The sequence below is a fragment of the Colobus angolensis genome, unplaced genomic scaffold (assembly GCF_000951035.1).
Source record: "Colobus angolensis palliatus isolate OR3802 unplaced genomic scaffold, Cang.pa_1.0 Scaffold19, whole genome shotgun sequence".
In the NCBI taxonomy this organism is placed as follows: Eukaryota; Metazoa; Chordata; class Mammalia; order Primates; family Cercopithecidae; genus Colobus; species Colobus angolensis.
The window spans coordinates 11,061,820-11,072,966 of record NW_012115043.1 but is presented as its reverse complement, the minus strand read 5'-3'; the positions used below and the strand labels follow the sequence as shown (position 1 = coordinate 11,072,966).

General features: G+C 38.4%; 1 protein-coding gene across 4 annotated transcripts in view; it reads right to left on the bottom strand.

The window, feature by feature from the left end:
- RORA (RAR-related orphan receptor A) overlaps window positions 1–11,147 on the bottom strand; it is a 149,773-nt gene that overhangs the window by 73,414 nt on the left and 65,212 nt on the right. Inside the window, exons 2-3 of one of the 4 annotated variants that reach the window (XM_011940472.1) lie at window positions 7,980–8,061; window positions 6,607–6,682 (exon numbers count right to left, since the gene is read on the bottom strand). The exons of the other annotated variants lie outside the window; for them this stretch is intronic. Coding sequence (XP_011795862.1) covers window positions 6,607–6,682; window positions 7,980–8,061 — 158 coding nt within the window. The remainder of the gene's footprint in view (window positions 1–6,606; window positions 6,683–7,979; window positions 8,062–11,147) is intronic. 4 annotated transcript variants of the gene reach the window in all.

Below are 11,147 nucleotides of genomic sequence, written 5' to 3'. Positions count from 1 at the left end.
AAAAAAAAAAAAAGAAGGATTAAAGTTATTGTCAGCGCACACATGGATCAGTTTTCAATGGAAAAGAATTAATGTGTTTTGATGTTGTTTGTTTTCCTTAAGGCTCAAGGACACTCAGAAAAAGACGTAAACAGAAGTATATATTATCATGTAGATGGTGACTCTCCAAGGGGATGATGAGGGAACAGAAGTAATACTACCCTAATTCTGAAATAATAAAAGCTCAAGCAATGAATGGCTGAATTTACACCTCAAAACTTCATGGAAGATAGGCATACAAAAATAAGTTTTCAAAATTGAATGAACTCATTACCACAATTAAAGAAAACAAAAAGAAACATTTTGCATAACTGCTGGTTTTGCTGCTCCTTCTGCTAATTTAGTTTGTCTGGAAGAGTCACTGTGTGGACCACTGATGCTTCATCACACTTAACCAACACCTTTAGAAGAAAACAGGATAGCTACAAAGTAAGTAGTATCTTTTTATGTTTCAGATTTCCATAAGGCGATTTCACAGTATTCCAGAGTGAAATCAATTAAGAAATAACTATAGCTATATAGGGAATATGCAACACATTAATATATTTATGGAGACTATATCTAGGCACAATGATTTTCAGCATTTGAAAATTACTGGTGAGGCCGGGCACGGTGGCTCAAGCCTGTAATCCCAGCACTTTGGGAGGCCGAGACGGGCGGATCACGAGGTCAGGAGATCAAGACCATCCTGGCTAACACGGTGAAACCCCGTCTCTACTAAAAAATACAAAAAACTAGCCGGGCGAGGTGGCGGGCGCCTGTAGTCCCAGCTACTCGGGAGGCTGAGGCAGGAGACTGGAGTAAACCCGGGAGGCGGAGCTTGCAGCGAGCTGAGATCCGGCCACTGCACTCCAGCCTGGGCTACAGAGCAAGACTCCGTCTCAAAAAAAAAAAAAAAAGAAAAAAAAGAAAATTACTGGTGAGAGTGAGTAACGTCCCTTCCCTGTTGTTTTGATAATCTCATGTCTTTTAAGCAAAAGGAAATGTATACTGCATAATAGCTTTACCACTCTGACCTCAATATGGAGTAAAATGACAGATAACAAGCAAAAGCCGGTCAGTTTCACAAGTAAGTGATTCTGATGCTTTGGCTCATCCTGGTGCCTGCTCGGTTCTCACATCCTGATCTGGCTGACTTAGTTAAAACCTGCCATTTCTAAAGTTTAAGAAATTAAACATAGTTTGGGAGTACAAAGACCCATCTTTGCTCTGATCTCATTAACAACCTCATAAGAGTTCATTTCCCTCACTAACGGTCCTCAGGAAGGAAAGTTAAAAGACCTTGAATAATTTTTCCTACAGCCCCACAATGATACTGTACTACTGTCCTCTTTCCTGGTCTGAAACTCCTCTGGAAAGAGATGCACAGCCTCTAGTAAATCATAGTTTTTGTTTTGTTTAGTGTACTCTAAGGAGCTACATGGAACCTTTTAAATCATTCAAAACCAGGCCCTAAAGTCCTCTGTGATTAACAAATCAAACCCCTTTCTTTTCATGCAAGGCACCTGAGGCTGAAAGGTAAAGTGACTGTCGCAAGGTTACCAAGCTGGGGCAAGACCAAGGTGATACTGCCACCATCTGTTCATTCTCCTGCCACCTTTTCAACTAGGGTTTATCCCAACCTTCTCATTTCACAGAGAAACACAGAACCAGTGTGAACAGAAACAATGCACTTGGGAAGAGTGAGCCGAGGCTCTTTTATCAATGTAGCTGGTTGAGCTTTGGTAGCCACAGGGGACCTGACTTTGAGGACACAAAACACAGGATCCTTCATGGTTCACAGTGGTGGTGTTAGGGAGAGGCAATGAGCCTTGCACCGTAGGTAGAACATGATGCACCTGCAGGTGCAGAGAGTTACCAGGGAGAGAAGGGCCCAGAAGACTGGGAAAATGATAGTGGTGTCAAACAGGAAAATTACACTAAATTACACCATGTCTATTTTACATTTTCCTCAGTCTCTGTCCTAGCCACAAGTGCACTGCAGTCATATTTAGAGATACAGCTTATCTTGCTTTTTGAAAAGTTTTTCTTAATATTTGTCCTAGGGTCCACAGGAAATGAAAAACTCAAGGCATCCCCAGCCCTCTCCCCGCAAGTCACCTGCTATGAATACCTACATTCATTCTTCGAAGCATTTATCACTCCCTGGAATGCCACATATTTATAAGCTGTCTCCACACATTAAGAATAAGATGTATAGAGCAGGAACCTGTCATTCTTCTCCATCCTATCTTCCCAGTGCCTGCACCTGACACACAGCAGGTGCTCCAAAGGAATAAATAAATTAGGAAATCCTACCACCTGCTTCTAGCATGTAGTATCTACTACCCTGGAGTGGAATGAAAGGGTTATTAAAATACCCAATTACAGCCTCAGGTCTTTCCTTCTAGTGTGGAAACTCTACGGCAAGAACCAACACAAATTAAAGTGTCTAAAAAATCAGTTGGGGCAGGCATCTTCTTCTGAACTACATTTATTAGAGCCTGCCACCCACAGATGTCAAAGGAATTCACAGGATTAAAAGAAAAGGCTGGAGGTGAGAAAGTTAGTAACTACTCTTGTGACATCTAGGGCTGGGCTATAAGTAGTCAGCACATGGACCTCTCTATATATGTTGTTAGATGTCAAGGACTGGCTTTACAGATAGAGAGCCTTGGACCCCAATGCTAAATCTTCCACTTATTAGCACTGTGATCATGGGCAAGTTATTTAACCTCTCCAAATCTCTACTTCCTAATCTCTACCACAGAGATAACAGTAACTACTTCACGGGGCTGTTACGAGGCTCCAATGCAATAATATATGTAAGCAACTAGCTCAATGCCTGGCATACAATGGTAACTGCTATTACTATTGTTATATGAGCTATTGATATTTTTATCTGATCCCAGATAATACTCAATAATCAAAGTTAATCTCCATCTGCTTTTCTGAACCAGGAATTACTGCTTTATTCTGGGATTACTATAAGGTCAAAATGGCAAGTGAGTTTCAGCTCATATTCTGAGTCACATGGATTTCAAGTGAATGCTTGGGGGCTGGTTGAGATGCACTGTGCTGTGATTGATTGTGACATGTGCCAAGGGTGTGGAGCCAGGCTTGTTGGTTGGTTCTAATATTAGAATTGGTAAGCCTCTTGTAGTAGTATCACGGAGACTAACAGCTATTTTAATATTACATAATAAAGCATAGAGAAATCCAAAGAATGGGCTAAGAGTCAGATGGTTTAAGTTCTAATTTTAGCTCTGCAACTAACTGGTGAGAAGATCAGAATATGCTACCCCAAATTATGACACTTTGGCATGAAGATTATTTTGAGCTGAAAGCAACTGAGAACAACAGAAAAAGCTCTCTACCCTTCCCCTATCTGGCTATAAGCAAGGCATACATTTCCCCTTGTAAAGGTCCCCTCTGCCCCAACCCATACCAGGAAGAGGAGACAACACTTATCACTACAGATGGGCATTGACTTAAATCTGCTAAAACAAACCTTATTGAAGTAACCCTTGTCTTCCATTAGTTCCCACATATATTTACCTTCCCACAATTTATGGCCCCTAGAAGCCTCAAACTATTTTCCTTTATTTTGTCACTTCTCCATAAGTTTATTGCACTTTGTTAAAATGGTATATAAGTCTCCAGATCTGATGACCTTCTTGGGGGTTTTCACTTAATTTCTGTGAGGCCCCCTCATATACATATAAAATAATCCTTTTTCTCCTGTTAACTTGTCTTTTGTAAGTTTATTTTGTGGGGCCCCAGACACTGAATATAAGCGGGTAGAGGAAGAAGTTGGGTTTTTTCCTCTCTAACACTGAGTAAGTGATTTTAATACAGTCACTTCTCTTTCACTGTAAAGTTACTTCCAATTGAAGTACTGTGATTTGCTGATATTGATTTTTTAAAATATAAGTAAAGTAAAATACATACAGCTCTGACAGGGCCTGGGGTACAGGATGGGTATTTTTTGTGATTATTTGAAAGCAAAATAAAAGCACAAAGCTATTGTATGGAACTGTAACAGTTAAATATTTTCTGTCCTCATTCAAAAAGATTGACTCTTCCTATCAATGAGAAATATATTCACAATGAGAAAAAATCGTAATATTTTTGGCACTAAAAAAAAAATCAGCAAATGCTTAGTAATTCTCTAAGAAAGACAAGACTGTCATGAATATGGCGGCTCTTTAATAACCAAGGCACCATTTAAAAATAGCTAGAATTAATTACAGGGCTAATGACCCATTGAAAGGCTTATTTAAATACCAAAGCCAGCACTGAACAATCATGGAAAATATGGCTTAAAAGGGCTTTAGAGAGCAGAAACCAGGAACCGCAGTTGAAACAAAAAACACATTATCCTAGAACTCTAGCTACTTTGGTAAGAAACATTCAGGATGTGAAAAATCTCAGGGGAGTTCTCAGGCTGGGTAAGAGAAGCCACTAGGATCAACAGACAAGAAGATGACACATACGGTCACCTGTTTGGAAAAGAAGGACTGCTATTTAGCATTCACCCAAAGAGAAGAGAGAAGAGCCCTTCTAAAACCATTCTCCCCCAATCATCAAGGCTTTCTTTCCCCCATGCTCACCCCCTGCCTTTCTGATGTAGCCACCCATTTTTAATGTACCATAGGATAAAATTAAAATTTCCACAGAGAGGAAAATATATATTTTAATAAGTCTCTGTGGCCATTTTAGAGCTGCATTATCTCCAAGAGTTTCCTGTGTCTTGGTCCTCTGTGCCCTGCATCCATGCCATCATAAGCCAAAGAAGACGTGATAATCTTCAGTGTGCCCTACTTGCCAGGCAAAAGTGATGCCACTGCAGTTCTTAGCTTCTCTCTGTACCAAAATGGCCTTTCTGTACATCAATATCCTGGGAGCACACCAGGTGGCCAGAGCTGAAACAGTTTCATTACTTCATTCATGTCCATTGATTAAATGCATTACTCTTACCCTTATTTACTATGGCCTAGACATGCCTTGTAGTTGCCTTGCTAAGTTAAAAGTGTAATAAAATCAAAAGGTTCCAAAGCCCTTGAGAGCTCAAGGTGGGGAGGTAGGAGAGGGAGTGAGGCACTCTCGACATATATTGGTTTCAAGGAGCAAATATAAATTTTAGTATAAATTGCTGTTCACAATAACGCTTTTAAACCAGCAATTATTTATACTGTACTACTCGAGAAACCCTATAATTATTCTGAAAGCACTTGCCAACGTCTACCCTGTTTCATAATTGCCAACACAGCCTTGTTCAAAAGAATTAGTGGCGATGTTAAAATTCTGTTTGGTACTAGGTTACTGTTTGAAATAAGAAGTGATTGCACGATGTTGGGATATTCAAGCAGAATGGGGCCAATAAAGTACCCTAAGAATGAAATTGTCTGGTATTCATATTCACAGGTGGGAAGAAAAGGAAGGTGGTGGCTGAAAGGGAAAAAAAATTGCTTGAATTTTTTTTCCTTTTTTTCTTTTTTACTACTTTCCCAAGAAATACTGTCATCTGTTGAGCAAAGTGACTTTAAGAAAATGTTTTTTCAAACGCTGGAAATGGTAGTGATTTGAAGGAAAAAAGATAACCCACTTCTCCCTCGTCCCCACTCCTTCCTGCCTGGAAAATGTTTCTATTTCCGGCCTTTACTCCTGATATTTGTAAGTGAATCTGGGTAGTGATTGTAGAACCTCGGCTTACACATCTCAAAACACCCATCTGTGCAGGTCACTTGACTTTGCTGACCTATTTTCTGCTGTTTCTTTCTGTTACACAAATCTCCCCCACTCGAAAGAGCAATAGTCCTTCTACTTTCCAATGAAGTACAGACAGCAGACAGATTTCCCACTCTCTGTAAATGCAGGAGCTTTTGGAGTGTCTGGCATTTCAGGTGAGTGTTTAGGAAAAACCGGATCTCATCCTGGGTGTCTCTCTCATCTTTATTTCATGCTTTCTCTCCTTATAAACCCACCCAATTGTGGACAAGGGGATCTGTGTTCCCCATCGCCAAGTGAAAATACATTCTAAATCTACCCTCAAAATTGAGGGTGCTGTGCAAAATTTCATAAATAGAAACAGGCAGGAGAAAAATCTGGCTTGACAACTTCTGCATTTAAGCCATTTATTCTCACCTCCACCCCATTTCTATCCCGCCTCTTCTCTTTTTTGAACACGTCATGTAAAAGCAGAGAACTAAGGCAGCTACCTAAAATAAACTTCGTATTACTTGTCTAAATATTTTAGGGAAGTGTTTTTCCTATTCTGAGTGTCCAGGCTATTTTCTCAGTTCTCGTGTTCACTCTGCAGGTGAAGATATTGTCATTGACTGGGGAATGTGCCTGTGGACCATAACCCAAAGGCAGCATCTTTTGTCATAAAAGAGGTATAACCCTGTTTCATGAGTCTATTGGCCAGGAAAGAGATCCTCTGTGCCTGGAAGTTCACGGCTTCCCCTTTCTCTTCATCATTTCAGGTTCTGCGGGAGGCTCCATCTTTGATTCAAATCTCACTTCTTCCTAAAAGCCTTCGTAAATGAACTAACCTTGCAAATTACAATAGATGTTTCCCCTCACCATTCATGTATCCAGTTTGTACTTCCTTATCTTCCTTTTGTGAATACAGTGGCTTGCTATTTTGCCTGGAGGAACACTTGTTTGTCCACCCCAATCCAGTGATAAAGGAGAAGGAAAAGATTTATCAGAGCATGTATTTATGCACAGCGCATCCCCAAACGCTTGAACAGCAATAAATACCCAAAAAAGTACTGTTTAGGTAGCCAACTCCCACTGTCTAATTTAATCCCACTGAGACTGGATGTGTCTTTTTCTCCTTTTGTTCTAAAGAAACTTGTTCTACTACTATTTGCTGGCAGGAATAACTTTCTGCCACCTGTAGTACTCTCTGCTTCTGTGAAGGCTGAACTTCAAGTTGCTGTGAAAGAATTTGCATTATCCCTCTATAGTCATACCTAAAATTAACCCACTCTCTTAAGTTAAATAAGATCTAGAATGTTCACAACTGTTATGGTTATCGGAGAACTAGAGAGTGGGGCTTTCTGGCACTACAAGAGGATGTAGAAGATGACACATGTGGTTTGGCCTTTATTTGGAAGCAGCAAAAATCACAGAGGTGGTGGTTACAAGACAAAAAAGGCCAGGGGAGTGAACACAAAGTTTTGGCTGAGTTACTTTGTACTATTATGTAATGAGATACAAGCTCAGCCTTGCTTGAGTTTAAATAACCATAATGAACTGTTATAAACTCTGGGATGGAGGCATTATAAACATAGGAAATTCTGTACTTGGTCCTCCAGTTGGTCAAGTCTACTTGTATTCATAAGGAACACTTTCATTTCCTTGGGTTACAAGAGAAACATTCTGCAAACTGGAAATAGAAGTTACTTTCTGGATAGTTCTCTCAAAGAATATAATGAAGTAAATCCAAACTTCAGAAATCTCTGTGATCATGTATTTTAGAACATCACCAGAGCAAATAGCAATGAATCTCAGCTGATTAGAGCTTTAGTAACTAATTGGGATAGCTGAATATCCAAATAGCTGGAGTTTTATCCAAGTAAACACATGAAAACAAAGGCAGCAGTTATCATAAATATTTTTAAAGGAATATTTCTAAATTATGACATATTTATCTTCTTTTTAGAGAATTTTGAATAGAATTTACTTTCTTGATGATAAACAGTCATCAGAAATTTTATTTTAAAATTTATTAGAAATTTGGAGAGCAGGATGTCTGGCCTCTGAATGGGAACCTTAGTAGTGCCAATGACGAAACAGAGAATTAAATATGAGTGATGTTGAGAAAAGCAAGATTTTTGTCTAGAAGTATGCCCAGTGCCACACCGTGGGAAAGGGAGGCAAACACAAGACTGGGCCACATCTCCATGGTCTCTGGACGGGGGACAGCTCAGGCCTCTGGATTCACTTACATAGACACCAGTAAAAACAAAAGCATCACCTGGAGATAGGATACACTGATGGAGTATTTGAAGAATCCCAAAAAGTTCATCCCTGGAACAAAAATGATCTTCGCTAGCATTAAGAAGAAGGCAGAAAGGGCAGACTTGATAGCCTATCTCAAAAAAACTAATGAGCATTAATTAGTTGGCCACTGCCTTGTTTATTACAAAACAGGAACATCTCAGGACTTTTTAATGTGTGCCATGACTTAATAGATCTCATACACCAGAATTCAGATCATTAACATCTGACAGAATATTTTTGTTGGGCACTCCTGTTAACTAAGACTGGATTGTGGTTAAATGAGTATGTTCGATGTTTCTTTGAATTTTGATAGTAATTTTGATTCAGTAAATGCTGTCACTGTTTCCCCCTTCTGAAGATATGGTTGGACTTCATTAGTAATGTTCAACTTTTCATAAAGATGGTGAATACCACCTTAAAGCCTATTGGAGACTGGTTTTATGTTTAGATTTATATAACTAGTTATGTGACTATATTTAAATACTGGGGAAATTCCTTCACTGTCTCAGAATCAAGCAAGAGTCACCTGTATTTTGTGTTCTTTTGCCTCTTAGAGGCAAGGGCTGATAAGGTAGCAATGTCTACTTTATATTTTTGGCTTTGACTATGCCACTCTAATTAGAATTCCCTGTATCTAAAACGGTTTCCTTTACTTATAGAAAGGTATTTTAGTGTAGACTTTAGAGAAGTGCAATATTTAGAGTGATATTATACACTAAAGTGTGATAGTTGAGAAGAGTTAAATATTTTTTATTTGATATTACACTTTGGCATGCACTGTAATATCAAATATACTCTATAAATAATAAAATCTTATAAATAGCAAAATCTAATAAAAATCAAATAAAGAAATTTAATATTACACACCAAAGTGTAATATCAAATAAAGAGTATTTTACTCTTCTCAAAAAAATCTATTAGACACTTATGAAAAAAGTATTAAATTATTGTTTACGCTATAATGCTCTGAAGGCCTTCTAAGATTTATATGACATTTTGGCCCAACACTAAGTGTCCTGGTTGTTATCCTTTTTATGTTTTTTCTTCCTCCTTCATCCATTGTTTTCCTTCCTTCTGTAGTCATATGCTAGATCTTATGAGGCCCTCCCTCTACTTGTAATTAATATTTTGTCTTAGAATTAGCTATGTCTTGGAACCCAACCAGATAACTAAGCTTGTGTAAAAACCAATTATAAATAGGATGTACTGGGTCTAAAGAGATTTCCTCTGAAATCAAGTGCATGCACTGTAGTGCTTGAACTTTGGGATTCTGTTTTGGCAACCTAAAGGCCTATTTGCTGACTTCCTAACTTCTCAGATGGTTTGTGACAGCGAAGGTTGCGAGAGGACAGACTCATCACAGGTGAGGTATTGCTGTAGTAGGAAGGCAAAAAAGGTAATTGAAAGACCCTGTTCTTCAAATTACCAAGAGAAAGATGTCGTGCAGGGAATAGGACAATCACCTTTCTGTTATTTGCATTACGGCTTAATAATTATCACAAGTACATTCAGTTTGAGAGTTTCTCGATCTCTTCTCAATGCCTTCAAATAGATACGTTATAAGACATGGCAAATTGATTATTTACCTAAGCAAGGCCAATTTCACGTTCCAAAAATATTTCAAAGCCAAATACACATAACTTTACAAATTTGGCCACTGTTTTTTTTCCCCTTGACTGTTTTATTCTTGATTGCAATAGCCAAGAGTTAATATAGTTGCATTTTCTTAAGGAAACAACATAAGTTCTAACAAGAAATCTGTGAAAATGAATTTGTGATTTTAGTTCATTTTTGGATGATATCAACCAATCATTGTAGTACGTACCTGGCAAAGTGAAAAGTTTATCACGGCAACCCCTTATTTTGTTCCCTATGAGACTGTATTATATTTGGATCTCTCCAGAACATTTGACTCCCTTCTTAAGGAGAATGATGTTGAAAATTATCATATAGCCACAAAACGCAGTCCATTTTATATTAAAATGTGAGTATGTTTCTAAAATTTTTTCTTTTGTTTGTGTTCTGAAGAGTGCTTTCTATAACAAATTCATGTGACATAAACAGGGCCAGCTTGCCCTAGTTACACCCTTACTATTTCATTAACACAGGAACTGGGCTACCATTCTGTTTTTGTTATGCTTATGCTGAATAACTGTACTCAGCCAGCTGCCATGACTTGTCTGTAATCCCAGCACTTTAGGAAGCCAAGGTGAGAGGATCACTTGAGCTCAGGAGTTCAAGACCAGCCTGGACAACATAGTGAGACCCTGCCTCAAAAAAAAAAAAATTAGCTGAGTGTGGTGGTGCCAGTCTGTGCCTGCCTGTAGTCTTGGCTACTGGCGGGGGAGAGGGGTCTGAGGTGGGAGGATCACTTGAGCCTGGGTCACGGCTGCAGTGAGCTGTTGCAACAGAGCAAAACCCTGGGTGACGCAGCAAGATGCTGTCTCAATAGAAATAAGTACATAACTGTATTCAAATGGCTTTCTTCTTCTAATGTGGCTGCCTGGGCAATTTGTCCATCTTTCCCCAGCAGCAGCTGCTAATGTTTAAGTGTAATTTTAGGCTAAAAATTTTTTTAATTAAAAAAATTAAAAGTTACACCAGCTTATTGAAGCAAATATAGAAAATACAGAAAAGTATAAGGAACAAAAAAATAAAACATTGTCTTCACTGCAGAGACAACTAAGTCTTTAAAAATATGTATGTCTGTCTATACACATCTGTACTCACACATAAGCACAAACACATGCTGGCAGTGATGTCTTAAAATGTAAGTGTTTTTATACATGGGAAGTTTTAAACTGTGTTTTTTTAAAGATTAGAGAATGCAAAATAATAATAAATAATGAGGCATAATTGTAATTGTGATGACAAGAAAGCAATAAAAAAAGTTAAACTCTTTAACTCTGAAACTAATGTAAGAATTTTATCGCATGTTGTAGATCCAGGAACACTTGAGGAAGACGCTTTAACCACAAGATGGCTCTCAAGGTTTTTGGACCCCCTTTCACAATGTAATAGATTCTGAATTGCAAAATACCAATACAGTTTTTAAAAGGGTCAAGAAATACAGAAGGAAAGTACATCTCAAGCTAAAACTTTATCCATTGAGA